Source organism: Pseudorca crassidens, chromosome 11 (genome assembly GCF_039906515.1).
Source record: "Pseudorca crassidens isolate mPseCra1 chromosome 11, mPseCra1.hap1, whole genome shotgun sequence".
In the NCBI taxonomy this organism is placed as follows: Eukaryota; Metazoa; Chordata; class Mammalia; order Artiodactyla; family Delphinidae; genus Pseudorca; species Pseudorca crassidens.
In genome coordinates, this window is record NC_090306.1 from 698252 (window position 1) to 718468 (window position 20217).

General features: G+C 54.9%; 2 protein-coding genes and 1 non-coding gene across 9 annotated transcripts in view; 1 reads left to right on the forward strand and 2 right to left on the reverse strand.

The window, feature by feature from the left end:
• Positions 1-159: 159 nt before the first annotated feature.
• Positions 160-5790, reverse strand: SLC25A18 (solute carrier family 25 member 18; the record flags this gene model as incomplete). The annotated part of the gene is given in 6 exon segments (XM_067698598.1): positions 160-220; positions 324-471; positions 2179-2297; positions 4626-4759; positions 5520-5594; positions 5596-5790. Coding segments are annotated over 6 exon segments (732 nt in total), but the record flags the coding sequence as incomplete, so codon positions are not given.
• TRNAG-GCC (transfer RNA glycine (anticodon GCC)) lies at positions 3990-4062 on the forward strand. The gene has a single exon. It is a non-coding gene; the product is annotated as a tRNA-Gly (tRNA).
• A 9591-nt stretch (positions 5791-15381) lies between the features above and the next one.
• The window catches only part of CECR2 (CECR2 histone acetyl-lysine reader), a 157868-nt gene continuing 153032 nt past the window's right edge, over positions 15382-20217 (reverse strand). For 6 of the 7 annotated variants that reach the window (XM_067755955.1, XM_067755957.1, XM_067755959.1 and 3 more), the window contains 2 exons: positions 19597-19708; positions 15382-18992 (listed from right to left, as the gene is read on the reverse strand). In XM_067755955.1, the coding sequence (XP_067612056.1) occupies positions 18987-18992; positions 19597-19708 (118 nt within the window). In that variant the 3' untranslated portion in view covers positions 15382-18986. The remainder of the gene's footprint in view (positions 18993-19596; positions 19709-20217) is intronic. The other variant, XR_010947406.1, reaches the window with a different exon arrangement.

Consider the following 20217-nt stretch of genomic DNA (forward strand, 5'->3'; position numbering starts at 1 on the left):
TCTGTGTCCCTCAGGCGCATCTGCCACTTTCTACCAAAGCCTCACCTAGAGGCGCCCTCCCAGCCCCTTAAGACTGTCCGCACACAGGTGTTCCCTTCCTTCCCGGGCCCCAGAGCACCTGACAGTCATGTGGGCCCGGTCCCTGCAGAAGGGCCTGGACTACTCTCCCAGGCCCGACCCTGCAGCCCTGCCCGGTTCTGCCATCCTGAGTTTGAACATCCTAGAAGAGCACAGAGGCCCCTTGGGGAGCTGTCCCTCTGGCCTTGGGTTCCTCTCCCTGTTCCCTGGGGCCCTTCTGTGTCCAGCTTGGGGAGAGGCCTCACCTGAGGAGGGCGGCTCTCAGCCCCCAGTAGAGCCCCACCAGGCCCTGGGTGTGGAGCAGCTCGCTGGCGATGAGGGCCGCGGCCAGGCGCCTGCTGGGGGAAAGGGGGCCCCGCGGGGCAGGGCTGGCAGCGGAACCCTGGCCGCGGGCTGCGGGGAGGGAAGGCAGCCCCTCGGGCCCCGCCCTTCCTAGAGCTGAGGGTTGTCCTAAGGTGAGGACATCAGTTCTTGGCTCCAGGGAGCTCTCTCTCGGGTCTATATTATCTAATTAATAGGATGTCCCTGCTGCTTAGGCTGCTTCCCAAGGGCACGGCCACTGCCTGCCCGGCTTTCTTTATAGGAAACGGTGGTAGGACCCCCTCCTCCGCCACTTCCTTATCCTCCTGTTAAAACTGTGCTTTTGATCCTCCTTCCATTCCTCAACCGTCTCTCAACTTACCTGCAGAGTTTCACGGGGCTTGTACTTTGGGACACAGGAATCCCCGTATATCTTCTGCGTAATTTGTAGACCAGCAAATTATCTTTGTTCAAAAACTGCCCTTCAGACTTACTTAAGGGGCGCCTCCTTTCTCTAGAATTCCAAGACTAGGGGAACATGTCCCATTTTATGGAATTAGGTTCTTCAGACGTCAACCCTTTTTAGTGGAGTAATTCAGAGCACATGATCTGATGAGTTAAGCATCTAATAAACAGAACCGAGTTTTTCCCCTGAAAATTGGTTATTGATGCAAGCGTGTTGAATGTGGGTGAGTCTCATTAATGACCACAGCATTCGATGCACTGAAGTTGTGTGAATATTAATTTTTTAAATTCTCAGTGTTTGAGACACTTGGCCTAGATTTTAAGCCCTAAAAGGAAGCTACTTCTTCTTGCCTCAATTTTGACTGGTATCCAGCAGAGAAACAATGCATACTAAGAAGGTACTTGCTGCCCCTTTTACCATATTTCATAGGGTAGAAATCTAGGCACAGGTCTCAAACGAGTAGCTTTAAGAAGGTGGTCAATCAGTGAACATTATTTTCCGCATGGTCTGCCTTAGGTGTACATAATTTACCCATCCATCCATATCCTGAGTTTTACTTCTTTTTGAGTGTTGGAGGAGAACTAAGACTTCTCGTCCAGGTTGAAAAACGAGACGTGACAGAACCTTACCCTTTGCAGATCAAAACACAGCAGGGGCTTCCAGTGTCTGGACTTCACTCTCTCCGCAGTTGTTTGCTTCAGGCTGGTCTGATCCAGCCTGGAAACCTGGCTAAATTCCAGCTCAGCATGTGTGGCCAGCTGGTTGGAGGGGAGACGCACACCCAAGGCCTCACAGGTGCTGTGTCAGTCCCGTGGCTGACACGCCTCACCCTGGGGAGACACCCTCTGTGCCCCCCGCTGGCCTCCTTTCATGGGACACACCCCTGTCCTCGATAGATGCTTTGATACCTGACCAGTGTGTCTTTGAGAGGACCCAGATTTAGGAAAGGGCCAAACTCCTTTTCCAGAGAAAAGCAAAAGAATAGGAATGGCCCTCTTCTCCCTTTCACTGCCGGCCCACGGAAGGCCAGCTTCCATAGCAACACGGAAGTGTGCATGAGCAGGCCACTGACGTTGCTTAAAATCTTTAGGAAATCGGGCCTACATGTTAAGGCAGCAGGACAGAGGTAACAGGGAAACATTCTCTCCCCCTCCAGAACTGAGTCTCATCCCTGCTGTTTGTCCTACAGCTGGAGGTGTTGAAATCCACAAAATAAAGACTTCTACTGACCTGGAGCGCTGACTGGGTCACAGTCTGGCGGATGAGTGAGAACGTGGGGAAATCTGTTCTGACAGCCCCTTATCGATCCTGCGCGAAGGTGGGAGAGGCCTCACCCAGGCGCCCAGCACGCTGCAGCTGAATCTTGAGCATTTCCAGGGGACAGGTGACCACCGCCTGGCACAGCCCAGCTCCACACCCGGCGAGCATCACCAGCTTCAGATTCCGCTGTGCCCTGTGGGCCGGAGTCAGGCTCCCTCGGCCACAGGCAGCCCTGCTGCCCCACCCTGGCCCGTCTACCCTCCCCTAGGTATTTAGTCCCCCTGGGCTGGCTGCCACTCACCCCACTGGGTAAGTAGTCAAGCTCAGTCTCCTTAATGACAAGAGACTAAATTTAAAACAGGCTGCCAGGGAGGCTGAGACCAGGACCATGAAACAACCCATTGCAGGACTGCTTCCTTCCTGATCCCCCAACAACTGTCACTGGGGCAACGGGAAGCACAGAGAGAACTACAAAGTGTCTGCAGTTGATCTGTTTCAATTCATCAGCATAAAAACAGACACAGAAAGATGGACCAGAATCCAGAGCCCAGAAATGAACTCCTGCATAGACAGTCACCTAATGTTCGCCAGGGAAGCCAGGGATACTCGATGGAGAAGTGACAGCCTCTTCAAGGAACGGTGCTGGGAAAATAAACTCCTGCATAGATGGTCACCTAATGTTCGCCAGGGAAGCCAGGGATACTCGATGGAGAAGTGACAGCCTCTTCAAGGAACGGTGCTGGGAAAACTGGATATTCACATGGAAAAGAACGGAACTAGACCTCTATCTTATACCACTCACGAAACTATCAAAGTGGATTAAGGACTTACACGTGAGACCTGAGATCATTAAACTCCCAACAGCGGGAGAAGTTCCTTGACATCGGTCACCTAAAGCACAAGCAAGAAAAGCAAAAATAAACTAAAAAGCTTCTTCACAGCAAAGGAAACCATCAACAAAATGAAAAGGTAGCCTACTGAATGGGGGAAAATAATTGCAAAAATATACCTGATAAGGGGCTAATATCCAAAACATACAGAGAACTCATACAACTCAATAGCAAAAAAAAATCCCAAATAATCCAATTTAAAAATGGGCAAAGGACCTGAATGGACATTTTCTGAAGAAGATATTCAAATGGCCAACAGATACGTGAAAAAACGCTCAGTGTAATTAATCATCAGGGAAATGCAAATCAAAACCTCTCAGCTATCACCTCACACTAATTAGACTGGCCATCACCAAAGACAACAAATACCAAAAGTTGGTGAGGACATGGAGAAGAGGGAGCCCTCATGCACTGCTGGTGGGAGTTTAAGTTGGGTATTTTCCCAAAGAAAACAAAAACAGTAATTCAAAAAGACTTATGCACCCCTGCGTTCATAGCAGCATTATTTACAGTAGCCAAGATGTGGCAACAACCAAAGTGTCCATGGATGGACGAATGAATAAAGAAGACGAGGTGTATATCTATTTATTTATTACATACAATGGAATACTACTCAGCCATTTAAAAAAAAGAAGGAATTCTTGTCATGTGCAACAACTTGGATGGACCCTGAGGGCATTACACTAAGTGAGATAAATCACACAGAAAGAGACAAATACTATATGATCTCACTCATGCGTGGAATCTATAAAAATGCAAACTCATAGAAGAAGAGTTTGGATTTGCGGTTCCCAGAGGCAGAAGATGGGGACTGAGTGAACTGGGTGAAACGGTGCAGAGCTGCAGTTACAAGGTCAGTGCGTCCTGGGGACATGATGCACAGTATGGTGACTGGAGTTAACGACACCGCTGTGTATGTGAGGGTTTGCTAAGAGAGCAGATCCCAGGAGTTCTCATCACAAGAAACACATCTTTGTAAAAAACAAAAGGGTACTTCCCTGGTGGTCCAATGGTTAAGACTCTGTGCTGCCAATGCAGGGGGCCCAGGTTTGATCCCTGCTCAGGGAACTAGAGCCCACATGCAAGCTACAACTAAGGAGCCGGCGTGCCACAACTAAGACCCAGCGCAAATAAATATTTTAGAAAATAAAAGAACTCTTAAAAAAAACATTTTTGTTAACTCTGTGAGCGGATGGGTGTTAACTAACATCATTTTGCAGTATATGGATGTCAGGTCGTCAGGCTGAACACCTTAAAGGTACCCAGCGCTGAACATCAGTTGCCCTCAATAAAACTGAAAAAGGAATTCGTCTGCAAAGCCACCGCGATGAGAAGCCCACGCACTGCGACGAAGAGCAGCCCCTGCTCACTGCAACCAGAGAAAGCCCATGTGCAACAACGAAGACCCAACGCAGCCAAAAATAAATAATTTTTAAAAAAATTCGTCTGCTGGTTGATGACGGAGCATGTAGATCCTATACGGCCTGTCTTTCCAGGTTAGAAGTCACCTTCCATCTGCCAAACCACACCAGCGCTCAGCCACCTCTGCACATTTACACACTTGCTGACAGGTGAGCCAACGCGTGGTTGCCACCCGCTCCCGCCACCTTCCAGAAAAGAGCGCGATGCACCCGTCCTCCAGGAGCTGCTGCCGGAAGTCACTGGCTGCCAGCTTGATGGCCTTCTCTGGGGTGACCACGGTCAGGTTCACCGCAGCTCCTGGAAGGAAACCGCGAGGGTGGGGCGTCTGCAGCCATAGGGACCCCTCCCCCAGCCAGTGAGCTTCCGGGATGAGTGAGGCCCCTGGGAGTCGGGGGGCTCCTCTGCCTATTTCACAGAAACGCCCTTTCTTTTCTGCTGCCCCGCTAGGACTGCGTGTGCCCAACGGCTCCTTCGTGCACTTCCCACAAGTCACCTGCGTCTTGTTCGTGCCACCCACCCCCCGACAAGTGACCAGTTCCCCAAATTCAGCCTGATCGCGAGGTCCTGCGGGGCAGGGCTGGCAGCCGTGTGGGTCCCAGGGCTTTGCCTTTACGCTCAGGGCCACTGGCGCATCAGCCCCTCTCAATCCAGCCTCGTGTCCATCTTGCAAGGCTCGACAGCCACGGTGTGCGGCCCTGGCTGGGGACACTGCGGGGGCGGGACCAGCAGGGGCTGGTGCCGGGGAGGAGACCCTCCCTCTGCAGCTGTCCCGGCTCTGGGGCGGGGGGAGCAGAGAAGGTGAGGCTCACTGGCCTCCACCGCCACACACAGTGGTACCAGGACGGGGCCCCCGCGCCTCACCACATGCAAATGTGTTCCCGCTCCCCTCGCAGAAGCAAGGTCAAGCCCCCCAAGTTTGTGCCAACCCGGGTCCTGAGGAGCCCGCTTTGGTTGGTGCCCAGGAAGCCCTCCCCCCGAGCTGTCTTCCCCGGCAGCCCACTGCCGTGGAGGCGGAGGCCAGCAAGGTCAGGGTGAGCAGGCAGCCGCCTCGCCCTGCCCAGGCCTGCGGGGCCCCGCACCCCGACGCACCCCTGGCCCCCAACATCCATTCCTTTGTAGATTTCCTGTCCACGCTGGTTCTGTAGCCGAGCCTCGGCCAAGTCGATGGGAAGGTGGGTCACCTGGGGGATGGGTCACCCCCAGGAGCCCTGGCACGCCTCCGTTGATGAGCGTTGCTGTGACACTAGGCCCGGGGTCGGGGGTGGGCACAGTGGGGGAGGCTGGCCGCACAGCCAGGATGGGACCAGGGGACGGAGGGCAGGACGGAGCGGGGAACGGGCACGAGAGGCTCCTCGGCCCCTGCCCCACAGGAGTTCAGAGGCCCCTCTCCTCGGCCCGACCAACCCTGCAGGGCGAAAGCACCGCCCCCAGCCCCATGGGGAGCCAGGAGGCCAGGCGGGGGCTTCTGGGAGGGAGGCCAGCTCCGCACCCAGGGGGTTCAGCTCCTTCAGGGCTGCCTCCGGGCTCTCTGGCCGGTCCCCACCCTGGAACCACGTGTAAAAGTTTCAAATGATTTTTCAAGCAGTTTTATTTCCAGCTTAAGGTCAGGACTGAGTGTGAATCCTGGCCGTGCTGTTTGCTTCAAGCAGTCACCTGCCTCTGATCTCTCACCCCCAGTCCCCCAGGTGAGGCTGGCCTCACTCCAGGGTTTGTGAGGATAAAGAGGTTATGTGTTTGGTAAATGAGAGCCACAATCAACAATAAGAACACACGCTTCTGATAAAGGAAGAGAACCAGGGTTAGAGCTTGAGATGATCTGATTGTGGCCAAAAGGAAAGAAAGTCACACTATATACATCGTGAGGTCCCTCGTCCTTGAGTTTGGGAGACTGAAAATGGAAAACAAGGCTCCTTGGAACCTAGCACAGAGTCCCTCTGTCTCAGGCAGAGGCAGATCCTTGGAGGTAGATTACCTGAGAGAGGATAACAGGACGTTTTTCTCAGGAGTGGACCTTGATAAACAAGCCAGAAACTGAGGCAACAAACAGACTGTGACTTAAGTTTTGCAGCCTGAGAAGATGCAGGGCCAACAATTACCAGTTCCATGGCGTCCAGGGCACCGGGGGACAGATGCTCTCCTTGGGACCGGGAAGGGAAGCCGTTCACCTCAAATCCTGGTCGGAGATCGTCGGGAAGCTCCCAGGGCCGCGGCTCCAGAGCAGGGGGAGGTCAGTCGCCTGGGAACCCGTGACAGCTGCCCACGTGCTCAGTCCGCTCTCTTCCTGGACCTCTTGGGCCTTGGGATCAAAAGGTCAGAAGAAAGCGGGTGAGGATGCTGGCGCCGGGAGTCCCAGCATCTGGAAGGCCCGTCCTCGTTCCCGGGCAGCCGACACGGCTCAAGCGTCTCCAGCGATTTTGTTTTGGGGAAGAAGAGATCAGCATCTCTCTTGGTGTGTATTGGCCCTTTCGGGAAAAATGGACTGAGTGCTAGGCGCTGGGTGCCCCAGGTCCGGGCGAGAACGCTGGTTATCAGGAGCCGCACGTGAAGAAGGAGACAGGCGGTAGCCAAAGCAAATCCTGGGGGCAGCCAGTGACCTGCCTCTGCCCAGAAAGACGCAGCAGGGCAGGCGGAGACTCCGGGACGGGGAAAAGGCCACCTGAGGCCCCAGAGGGCATGAGGGCGAGGGCTGCGGGTGTCCGGGAAGAGCATCCAGTGGGGCAGGCGCCGTCCCTGCGAGCAGGGACACCGAGTCACGGAGGTGGCGGGGCCGAGGCCTGACTTCCTGAGGCCTCTTGCCTTTGGCTTTTCTTCTCAAAGAGTCCACTGAAGAGTGCTGAGTCTCAAGGTGACGGGACGACCGGCCGCTGCGTGGAGAGCAGATGGCGAAGGTCAGAGGTGAGGGCGGACAGAGAGGATCCAGGCTGCATGGGAAGGTGGGCGGGGTGCGTGGGTCGGAGCTGGGACAGGGAGGCTGCAGGCACCGGGTCTGAGCGCGGGCAACATGGGAAACTGGGTCTGTGGGAGGAACAGGGCTGGAGGAGACTGGTGGGGGGGATGCTCGATCCCTGCCCTCAGGATCCCTCAGCAAACGAGGTCATTAGCACTGGTTTGCAGTGCTCCGGCCCCAGAGCCTTCACCATCCCCGACATCAGCAAAGGGACTGAGCATCTGCCAACCGCAGACCCGGGCCTGGAGTTGGGGAGAGGAGGGGGCCGGCGCCAGACTGCAGCCTTAGGAGCCCTAAGGCCAGGAGATTCGTGTCCTGGCTGTCCTTCCAGACGCTTGCTAAGCTGTGGAGAGGACGTGTTGAATTCCAGCTGCAGGAAACGACGGGCCGCACGGAAAACCCTTCCTGTCGGAATCCAGACATTCAAATAACTGAGAATCTTGCAGCCGTATCCCCTGCTGTTTGTGGAACTAAATTACTCGTTTATAAATTGTGGTTCACTGCCCACTGGAAGAAGCCAGAAAAACCAAGGGCACCCGGATCCCAGGGCCAGTGGAGCTGCAGGTGCCCCTCCACCAGACGACGGGCCCATGTCCCCAGCCACATGCCAGGTGCTATGGCCTGGCATCGCCCTCGAGCCGTGAAGGCAAGGTTTGTGGGTGGTGAGTGGATTCTCAACAGTCAGCAGAAAGAAAACCGGCAGCCAGGCTGCCCTGGAGTCACGTCGCACAGATGCTCAGCCCAGGGCGACCGAGGCCCGAGTGCCTGCCGCTCTGCCAGAGCTTGTTGGGTGCCTGCCGTGTGCAGGGGGAACTCAGCTGAGAACAAAAGCAGCCCCCCCCCAACCCCGGCCCCAGGCAAGGGCAATTCTTCCAGAAAGCAGGCCTGAGGCACCCAGGGGCTCAGTGTGCACTGCAGGGACAAGGCCGCCCGGGTGCAGGCGCCTCCCTCACGAGAACCTTTCACCCCTTTGACTTGCAAGGCCCCCCACCCTCCTGGGACCTGTGTCGCTGGATCCCAGTGCCCTAGAACACCCCTCCCTCCGCACACCGCCTGTGTGAGCTGCCCGGCTCCCCCGTCAGCATCCTCCCCGCCTTCTGGTCATTCCCTGCCACTCAACACCCAACCCCCCAGCCCCTGGTGGCCTCTCCCTCCCGTCCCCAAAGCCAAGCAGTCTATGCCTTCACGCTTCCTCCGAAAAACAGGGCCCCGCACATGCTGGGCGGGGACTCAAACAGAAACTGGGTCAGTGCTGAGAAACCATTACGGCACCTTGAGTAATTTCATGTTTTAGAATCTAACAGAGATGTGCGCTTTTGTTTTTTTAATTCTATTTTTCTAGTAATCCATTTTTGCTGTATCTCACAAAATTACTGGTCCACAGTAGGCTGGGGGGAAACAAGCCCCTCTTCATGGGTAGAAATGCTGCCCAGAGGCCAGCTCCCGGCCTCCGCCCGGCACCCAACCTGCTGCTCCCAGGACCCTGACCCTGCCTGGGGTCCACCTTATGGCACCCCCGCACCGTGCCACCCTTGAGCCCCCCACTCACTGTCCCCCTGATGGGACGGAGGTCCTTTGGGCCTCTGCTCCCCGCATCGGCCCTTTCAGCCGCTCCCACCTTGGCCTCTGCGGGCCCACCTGACACCCAGGTACAGGCCCAGCCCAGGGCTCCAGCCACAGTCCGCGGCTGGCATCCCATCCAGATGCTTGGCCTGGGGGAGTGCCCCGAGCCCCATCCTGTGCCCCCTCCCACGGCCCTTGGCTCCCCAAGCATGCGAGGCCCTGACCACCTACTGGAGGCCTCCAGGATTGGAGCTCTGGCGCTGCAGCCCCCAGGGCACTGCACTTCCACGTGCGTACGGTGCCCGTGCAGCAAAGGAGACGAGGCCGTGCCACAGCCTCCTGTCTGGCAGAAGCAGCTCCTCTCCTCCTCACTCTAAGCTCGACATGGACAGTCATCCACCTTCAGCCAAAGCTTCTGCCTCTCTACTCCCTCGATAGAGGCCAGATCCCCGCCCGCTGTGGGACGACTGCTTTGCGAGACCCCCACTTGCCTACAGCAGCCCCTTCACCCCGAGCCATCTCCTCTCCTGTTTCTCCAACAGGCGGGCTTGAACGAAGCCCCAGAGGCTATTACTCGGGGGCAGGGGGCGGGGGGGGGGGCAGCCCCACCTCCCCAGAGGCCTGGAGTTCAGGGAGGAGGACGAACAGCACCAGCCTGCAGGCCTGTTCCGGTGCTCTCTCCGCACGGATACCTTCTGTCCGTTTAGGGGGAGAGGGCGCTGCAGGCTGGTTTGCAAGGTCCCTGCACTTTGAAGAACATCACAGCTGAGCTGGGAACTCAGTGCTGCCCTAAGGATTCTTCCAACTCAGGGGCTGGAAAGCTTTAGAGAGGAATGTGATGGTCTTAAAGACCAGCTTCCCGAGCGGTCAGGCTGCGGCTCCGGACGCAGGGGACTTGTTGCTCAAGTCAGCACCCCCCGCTTTAGCCAAGTGATCTCACTCAGTGCGTCTCGTCTCCACGTCACAGCCTTGCTGAGGACCACGCAGGGCAGCGGGGCAGAGTAGGCTTTGCAGTCAGGCTGCTTACGAGCTGCATGATCTCATTTACCACTCACTAGCTGTGTGACCTTAAGCAAGTTACTTAACTTCTCTGTGCCTGTTTCCTCAACTATGAGACATACTCCGACGTAGAGAACCTGGCACAGCACCTGGCACATACGAGGCGTCCACTTAATGGTACTGTCCCTCCCCTTCCTGGTGGCAGTGGATGCTGACACAGGGTGTGAAGCTGGGTCCAGAGGGCACAGGCCAAGGACATTACGATAATCCAGGAAGAGTCAGGAGAACCTGCAGTGGGAGGGAAGGGATGCGAATGCTTTCTGTGAAGCAGCAGCATGGCCAGATGCCATGTGTGAACCCCCAACCAGCAGGAGGGGCATCAGGAGGGCTGCGGCGGTGAGGACACGGGGGCAGAGAGAAAAGCCTGGCTGTTGGCATGAACTTAAAGCATCGCCACAGAAGAGACACCATCGCACACCAGCTAGGGTGCTACAGACAGAGCTGGAGCTACTGGCTGGGCCTGGCGCCCTGTGGGTGGGAACGTGAAGTGGTACCGCATCCGTGGGAAACAGGATGGCAGCCCCACACGAAGTTAAAACCTGCGTTACCTTATGACCCAGCACTTTCACCCCTGGGTGTGCACCCAGATTTGAAAGCAGAGCCTCGGACATTAACTGTGCACCATGTTCACTGCAGCATTATTCACAGTAGCCAGAAAGGGGAACAACCCAAACACCCATCGACGGGTGGTGCATAAACACGATGTCGTCCATCCACACAGTGGAGTGTCACTCGGACTGAAAAGGACAGAGCTTCTAACACCTGCTATGACACGGATGCACTGGGAGGGCACTGCGCTCAGTGAAATAAGCCAGACACAGAAGGACAGATACTGCATGATCCCACTTATCCGAGGAACCTGGATCAGTCAAAATCACAGACACAGAGTAGTAAAAGTGGTTACCAAGGGGGGTTAGTGTTTAATGGGGACAGAGTTTCAGTTTGGGATAAAAAACTTCTGGGGCTGGCTGGTGTAGTGGTTGCATGATGATGTGAGTATGCTCAACGCAACTGCAGCACACACTTACCAATGGTGAAAATGGAAGATTTATGTGTATTTTACAATAAGAAGCAAAACAAGAGGTGAGTAATGAAGGTCTTAAATTACATTTAAACATGAATGGGGGGCACTGGGGAGCGGAGGAAGGTGTCCACATTAATGTGAATTACAGTAAAATGGTTAAGAAAGGGTTTTATAAACAATATACAAGGTGTAGGAAATAAAGTCTGGAAATAAAATTGCCAATTGTTTACTAATTGAGGAATTTAAAACACTGGCAAACGAAAAATTACCAAACAGCAGCAAGACACATGGGTGTCAAAGTCCAACAGGAATTTGGAAAGGGGATCAGCGTCTCAGAATTGATGGAAGCGCCAGTCGGCTGCAGTGACAACTGAGGTTACAGGTAAAAAAGTCTGGTCGTCTGGAGGAGGCGTCCAGAGGAGAAGGGGTGGGAGTGGGGTGAGATGCGGCAGTGGGACAGGCCTGGGCCCTTCCGGGAGGGGCTGATGCACTGCCAGGGGCCACAAAGGAGCAGAGGGCTGTGAAGTAGGTGTGGCCAAGGCAGCAGCTCAGTCCCCACCTCCAGGAAGGGAAGGAGGAGCCAGATGCCAGGAGAAAAATGCCAGGTGAAGAGCTGGGATGAGTTGGGATGAAGGTAAAGAGAGGAGACTGGGGCAACGTTTATGGGGAGGGGACCCAGGGGAGGAGATGGGTGTGGTCAGAGGACTTGCGGGGCGTGGGGGGTGGAGCGAGGACAGTCCGGCCCCATGGACCTCGGGACGTTCCAACCCAGGGTCCAGGGTCTGATCTTAATGAGCCCTCACAGGATTCCTGTGCACACCGAAGCTGCAAGTTGTGGGGAGTGGTTTGCAATGCTGACGGCACAAAGGTCACCAGGAGAGCTCTGAAAAACCCCGGTGCCAAGGCTGCGCCCCAGACCAGGGAAAAACTGTGGGGAGGGCCCAGGCATCTGGTTTTTTTAAGTCCAGGTTTTTAAACCCCTAATGGGTGGCCTAGATTGGCAACCACTGGTCTAGGGCATTACAAGGCCGAACATAAGGTCACTAAAATTTGTTGGATCAATCACAACAGCAGCGGCGGGAGACGCCACGGGGAGTAAACGGATGGACGGCAGAAAGGACTGGACAGCAGGTCTGCTGGGTTTAGACCCCAAAGCACCCACCAGTCCAAGGGTGGGACTCGAAGCAGAGACAGGCAAACGGGGGCAGGTGTCAGGAGGGCAGGGCCGGGGATGCAGGGGCGGCGAAGGGCTCATCAGCCCTGAAGCCACGCGCACTCGGCACCCTGCCTCAGGCCCACAGGTGCTGGCTGAGGCCCAGCTCGCTGTGATTTCTCAGGTCTGGGACAGGAAGCCGGAATCCGCACTTCTAACGAAGCCCCGGGCAGTGCTGCAGCCCAGAGCCACACTGGAGCCCCCTCCCTGGGCCAAGGGACACACAGGACTCCTCCCAAGGCCAGCTCCACCCCTGCGCCTTGGGGATCACTTCCAGAGGCTGTTTTCTGCACTGTGTCACCTTCACTGCAGTTCAGCCTGGCCGGGAGCAGAGCCGGGGTGAAAGGGGAGAGAGGGACTCAAGCCAGAACAGGGCTCAGAAGAGACAGAACGGAACAGGCCTGAGAGGGCCTGAGACCCTGCCCCTCAGGGTCTGGCCCTGCGCCGGCGTCTCTCCTGACCCACCATGGCAGCTCAGCACTGCGTTCTGCTCATGTGTTGCTCTCGTGCAGCGTTTCTGCCCTGTTTTTCTCCCTTTACTGTGAAGTCTGCAGACAAAGTCGTATTTTTCCTTCTGTCCTGTTAGTAAGTACGCGAGCGCCAGGCACACAGAAGGGATTTAATAAATACTTACTGAGAAGGTGACTGCGAGTTAGTCTGTTTTCATCTTAGTTCCTGGGGCTGGGCCACGTCCTTGCCTTCCTCCTGCCGACTCAATTCCTCCCCAAAGCAAAAGCTGTGGACACGCTCCAAGGAACCAACTGCAAGGCTCTAAAAAATAACAGCCAGCCTTAATTGGCCAGAACAGCTCCGCCATCCTGCCACTTGCTGTCTGGAATGAGGTTCAGACCCAAGCAGCTAGGAGCGGGCAGTGCTTTTCCAAGTCGGAAGACATCTCAAAGGCACCTGAATTGGTACCCACATCAGGGATGCAGAGGGGGTGGGGCTTCAGAACACAACAGCCAAATCGGGAGACTTTCCAGCTGCCTCCTTGGCTAGTATATCACCGTCCATCTTTCACTCGAGATTTTTGCTAGAATTGCCTAAGGAAACTAAAGGAGTGAACCCTGGTAGCAGAAAGGGAACAAAAACAGGAGCACATATGTTCCCCTTTTAAAAACCCAAAGGAAAACCATAAGGCCAGGAGACAGATCTCCAGGATGCAGTTGGGGGAGGGGACAGGGTGGGCTGCGGCAGCCTGGACACTCAGTCCGGACACTCGGCCCAGAGGCATTTCTCCCAAAGTCCTCTCCACAAAGTTTCAGGGTGAAGGTCGCCTCCAAGGGCCCAACCCTGGATTAATCTCACCCTGGAGGTGCCACTTGTTTATAAAATTAAGACATCTTCCCTCCCAATGACAGGAATAGGTTTAGAGACAAAAGCCATTACTGTCCAAAAAGACCTATGGATGTTTCCAAATGTCAAAATGGAAAGTTCCGGGCTTCCCTGGTGGCACAGTGGTTGAGAGTCCGCCTGCCAATGCAGGGGACATGGGTTCGTGCCCCGGTCCGGGAGGATTCCCACATGCCGCGGAGTGGCTGGGCCCGTGAGCCGTGGCCGCTGAGCCTGCGCGTCCGGAGCCTGTGCTCCGCAGCGGGAGAGGCCGCAGCGGTGAGAGGCCCGTGTACCGCAAAAAAAACAAAAAACAAAACAAAATGGAAAGTTCTGTCAGTATTTTGAGACTAACCCGCATTGATCACTCATGGCTGGCTTCCTTCCTTTTCCCTAAATCTTCCCCACCAGCTTTCTTTTCACGCTCCCATCTATCTAAAGTAAGCACGGGTATGGTACCCATGGGGCTTAACAAGTGTAAATGTCAAACAATGATTCTGTAAACAGGGATAGATTAACACCATCTGATGGACCAGGTTTTGAAACAGAGTTGACCAGTGGAAGACACTTTGCTTTGGTCCCAAGGAGATAAATCTGGGAAACACCCTAAAGGCATTCAGCTAAGAGCTAAGTTCCTACTAAAAAGTCAATCTCTGGCTAAAACTGTCAGAACATTCTGGCCTTCATTTGGTGAGGAATTCATGTCATAGTAGGAGGGGTTCCAGTTGGGAATCCAAAAGTTAGAAATCAAACTTTACACGCACGTATTCATACGAGCACACACAGGTCCACACATCAGGATGCAAAGGGGGCCAGGCCAGGGTCCTGGCCACCTGCCCCCAGCCCCGCCCAGGCTGAGGGGACTGAGAGTCAAGCAAGACAAACACTCCGACTGGCATCACATCAAATTCGGGGTTTACTAACAACTTCCATTTTAAAGTTCATTTTTGGGGGGTTTCAAAAAAACACATGGAAATGCAACTACTCAACTAGAAAATGTGATTGACATAGTGTCTTATAGGATAAGTGTTTTGTATGGGAGACTGACTGCACTGTGAACACAGTTCTTAAAAAGGACAAGGGCTGAAGTCTCAAAAATATATACCAATATATCAATGGGGATAATGTTACAACAAACAACTGAAGGTCATGAAGGTCACGGCCCAGAAAGTGATAAACCTGAGGGGGAACAGATCTGGAAACTGGGACTATCTGTGGTAGCATTTCTACTGAAAGGTATTACTTACAAGGATAAAACAGGCCAGGAATGTTTGTGACCTAAGACTCCAGCTAACTGATAACAGGCGGCTCCTCTTCATCTCTCCTCCCCCTCCCCCAACAACAAACACCCTCCCAGGAACTGGGAAGGAAAACTAACTTGGGAGGGAGGAGAGCACCGCCTAGTCTCCAAGCCTCCAGCCCAGGCGCAGGCGCACACTTCACTTACGGGGACGGGTGGTCTGGGTTTGGGTGAAGCGCTGTTTGTGCAAGCGCCTGGGCTGGTGAGGATGGCCCTGGGCTAGGCGCAGAAGGTGGGGCCCACAGGCCTGGTGGGGAAGAGTGTGTGATCCCCAGACGCAGCCTGGACCCACCAGCCAGCTTGTTACTGCTCAGCTTCTCTGCAGAGTCCCCGTCACCGGTGCGGGGCCCACCCCGTCCCCACCCCGTCCCCGCCCAGTGCGTGGCCCGCGGGGACCATGTGGGCTGAGATGGGGCTGCCTTTTTAGGTGACGGCCCTGGGGCCTAATTCAAACCTCTGTCCTGATGGGAGTTTGCCCCATGATGAAAGTGACACAGGACACACACAACTCACACGTATCACCTTGCTATTTTAAGAATGTACTTTATACAAAATAACCAGTTCATACGGAAATAAATCTACAGACCTCCACGGATCAAAAAGCTTTTGAAAAAGTTCTTTTAAAAAATTATCCAACACACAGTATAGAACTAACTATTGAGGTAAGTGTGGCTCTCAGTGAAACAGGGAATCAGCAGACCAGACAAAATATACACAATATAAAAATAAATAGCATTCCCCTTTCCAGTACTGGCCAGGAAAGCCCACGGGCTTCTGCAGCAGGGGAGCCGGGCACGAGCCCCAGCTGGGAGGGCAGCGTTCAGTAACTCACTCCCGAACCCACCTACCCTTTTCAAAACCACAGGTCAGCTAGCTGGTTTGAGGCGTTTCTACATCAGCCCCCAGGGCAGAACGAGGGAGAGACCAGTGTGCAGGCAGCTCGCCGCGGACGGACTGCTCGGCAAGGGCCTACAAAGCAGTGGGGATGAAGAGCGGCCAGCCTCACGCGAGAGGACGCAGGGCAGGGAAGGCCCGTGTCCCAGCAGAGTCCAGTCACGGGCTCAGCCCCTGGCTGGGGACCCCGCACCCCAGCAGCCGCGGCCCGACGCCCCAACTCCCACATGACCCGATTTCTGAGGTGGGCATCCCAGTCCTTCCGCTGGACTCTGAACGCCCTGGATGCCGCTGTTCTGTGACGGTCCCTGCCTCGGGGCGATTGGGTTAGGGTTTCACGGGAAATTTCAAACCAGGACTTGAGAGCAGTGTGTAGCTGTAGATAGGAACTTCCTTTAAAAAGTGAGAAAAAAGCTCAGCCCAGGTGACGCTGGCTGTCCTGGACAGCACGCAGCCCACTCCCGGACCGGCAGGAACTAAGACAAGTGATGACCCAGCAGATAACCCGCGCGACAGAGACCTGGACGCCCAGTCTCGTCTCAGCCCAGACCTCTCACGCCCAGTCAGTCTCAGCCCAGTCACGAGAACGCTGCCAGGCTCTGTGGGCCAGGCTGAGGGCCGAAGGCTTTCTAGCAACATGTAAGTTTTCCTGTTCAGAGGCCCCCGGGGCCCCAGGTAGGGCGTCCTGCTGACAACAGGCCAGTGTGTCCCCCACCCCCACCCCCTGCAAGGGAGACGGTGCAGCAGCTTTAGTTCCACTTTTAAAAGGTGGGATGAGAAAAGTGTTACCAACAGGATCCTGTGTGTCTGTCCTTACTTAGTCTTATGTTTTTACTGTAATAAATTTTAGCCAAGAGCTAATTTTAAATGGACAGACTCTGAGGGGAAAAAACCCCAGGCCAGACACCTCCCCAAAGGCTCTACTTTTCTCTCTGGATCTTTTATTTCCCTGGGTCCTGGGGAGATAGTTTCTAACCAAGGTCAGCGGTGGACGTGAAGTCCTCCTGGCCCCTGACAGGCGGCAGTAGCCCCAGGGGAAGGTCCCTCTGGGACCTCCTCCCAAGCCACGTTCCAGCTGGGAGGAGCGCAAGGGCCCGGCCGGGGACGGCCCTACCGGCCAAGGGACACAGCCAGCTCACCACAGTATCCACGTGGGGCTCCACTCCCTCCACACCCCCTCAGTGTCCACTCACCCAGAAGGGAGGCTCCTGTCCTGTCCACAGCTCCTGGGGCAGCGGGTGATGGGGGAGGGGCTGCGGCGGGGGGAGCAGAGCGACCCAAGGCTGCGAGGCCCCCAGGCGGAAGGAGAGGGCGGAATCGCTGTGGTCCCTCCTGGCCCTGCCCCGGGCTGGTTCGGCTCAAGGCAGGGGTGCCCACAGCCTCGCACCCAAAGCAGCTTCAAGGCCGGCGGGGAGAAGGCTCTGGGCCCAGACCAGCTACACAAAGCTGCGGTCTCCCCTCCCAGCTGGCGCACAGACACGCGGGGAAGCACAGTGTCCTGGGCACGGTCCTTCACAGCTCGGGGGCCAACCTGGACCTGCCCGCAACCCTACCCCATCCTTCCCAAGGGGCGACGCTGACCTCCCCACCGTGAACCACATCACGCCCGTGACAGGGTTCTAACAAGAACCAGGATCCAATGAGAACACAGCCCCCAAACTCACTCCATCTAAAAGCACGCCAAATTTTAGTCTGGTAAGGAAAAATTCGTGTTTCTGTGCAGCGTGTCTGGGAGGCGTCCGCGTTCCCAGGGCTCAACCTGCCCAAGCCTCGTGCGCCCCGCAGGTCAGCATCCACGTGTTTGGAGCTGGTGCCTGGGTTCCACGTGGACAACAGGGATGTTTCCAACTTGTTTCTTTTCCTACTGAAAGCGCAGGTTTATTCCAGCTTCATCAAGGACGCTAGGACTGGAGGCAAGGTTTTCCCGGCCTCTCACACAGCTGAATTTATAAGAAACAAGTGCAAATCAACCAATCAATGTTTTATGGAAGCTTTTCTACTAACCGAAAGGCATGCTTGAAAAATACACTATTCTTTACAGAAACCTGTTAACTTGAGGGCATCTTCCTTAGTTGTTTTTTTTTTCTTTTTTCCTTTGTGGGATATTCGAAAGTTTAAAACGTATGAGTCCTAACTTTGGTGGCATCTCAGCTAAAATCAAAGAATGCTAAACAGGGAGAATCCAGTGTCGTTGGCTTCTAAAACTGTAATAAAGTAACTTAATACTGTAAAACTGTTTCCTATCACAGACAAACAAGTGATTTCAAGAACTTGCTCTTGATAGCTATTTTAAATCACCATGACTTATTTTACTATGATTCACATAAAATGAATAAAAACTATATATACTGAAATATTCCTAAATTCAAGCTGTAAATCTATGGAATACATTTTCCTATTAAAAACTGTGCAGCTTCTTTATTGATACTAAACATATACAAACCTGAGTAGTCACTGCCACAAACTGGGATTCGTGCCAGGAAGCTTGTGGCGTCTTCTAGACCACAGTCCCGGCAGGCCTGTGATGGGGACAGGTCACCTCACCTTCTAACGAGCAAATGCCTGATACTGGTTCACAACTACCTGGCGGGGCAGCTGGCCAACCAGGAGGGGCGCCGCTGTGTTGGATCAGGACCTGGGCGCCAAGCCAGGGGGCTGCCCCTCATGCTGACAGGAAGAGCCCGTTAGAGGAAACACGGCGGCCTTGCCTGCCCTCTCCTCCAGCTCCCAATGTGAGTGGGTCAGGGCTGTAAACAGAGGAGGGTCAGCAGGGCTGCAGGCCCACCAGCCAGACTCCATCCCCACCACCCGCCCTGCAGGCTTTATGTACAATACATTCACCACCAACGACAGAAATCATCTTAAAGGCAACATGAAAACTCTGTAAACTGGACCCAGCTCCAAACACATCCAACACGAGTAGTCCCTTCCCCAAACGTATACCTGAGTGCAGCTGCCATGACAGCCCACCAGCACCGCCCCCCCAGGTCAGGATGATCTTCCCTGAACAAGAGTCTCAGGGTCTGGAAAAGCCACCAGAGTCCAGCCCATCTGGTCTCCACTCTCGCCCAGGACCTCGCGAGCAGGTGCGTCGGTGAGGAGGGGCGTCCAGGCTCTGGGACGCACGAAGTGATGCCAATGACGGGAGAGGTGGGTGGGGCTGCGCCCCCCTCCTCCCCATTCTCCACCCTCGTCATATGCAGCTTTCTGTTTCCCTGGGGCTTGTTTCCTCCTTGGACTAGCTCTGAGGGAAGCAAAATAAAGACAATTTAAACAAAATTAACATGTGTTAACTGTTGAGAACAATTAAGCTCAAGCACTCCTCTCCATCTGGGGAAACAGCCTGATCTGGCTTCGTCAGCCAGTTCTGCTGGAGTGCGGGCTCTGAACCCTGGACCGCCCGACTCACAGCTCAGCCCTGTAGCGCCGAGGACTCCTGCCTCCAGGGAGGCCGGGTCGGGGCAGGGGAGAGAGAGCAGGCACGGGCAGCTCAAGGCACGGCGCCCAGCACCGTGGACCAGCCTCTCCCAGATGAAGTAGGTGGGGAGGGTAAAACAGACAAGGGGTGGTATCCAAGAAATGCTGGCAGCCAGTCTGGGGAAAGGGAGTTTAAATAATCCCCAAACAGCTGGTGCCGTAAGAACAGGAATAAGGGACTCGCCAGTACGGGAGGGAAGCTGCTTCCGAGGCCCCGTCAGCTGGAGTGCTTGGGCCGGGTCCTCCCCGGCTGCCCACAGGACACAAAGCCCTTTCTGGGGACAGTCTCTGCATCGACAGCAACAAACTCAAGTCCTTACTTCCTGCCACCTGGAAGAATGAGAAGACCTCTGATATTTCATCATTCTGACCTGATCGAGAGGAAGTGTTGGGGGCTTATGTGGTGGCAGCCCCTCCTGTGGCGCTGCTGGTGCCGGCGTCTTTGGGAACGAGGGCCGGGACTGGGCCGGGTGCATCTGCAGTCTAGAGACGTAAGTAAGGAACGGTTAAGAATGAGCGAAGACAGACTCAGTGCAAAGGAAAAAACCTTTAATTGTGAAAAGTCTCACACAGACCCTGCCTTGACTACCCAGGAGATCAACACTGCACACTGACACAGGTGCTTCCAAGTGTGGCGGGTGAGAGATGCCTGACACCACCTGTGCAGGACTCCTGACAAAGGTGTGCAATGTGACTCTGAACATGAGAAAACAACGAGAAGAATCCAGGGTCTGGGGCACTCTGACAGCAGAAGTGGCCTCCGGACTTTGAAAAACAAAGAAAGCAAAGCCAACGTTGTAAATTAAGAGACTACACAGGCACAGCAACCGAACTAGATCCATGAACCTCGAATGGATCCTGAATGGGGAAAAAAATCAAAAAGAAGCAGAGCTACAAGGACACTCTGCGGACAACTCAAGAAATCCAATAAGGCCTCCATCAGACCAGCTGACGCTACTTCCTTTGCTGGGGTAATGGCCTGGGGCTGCGCT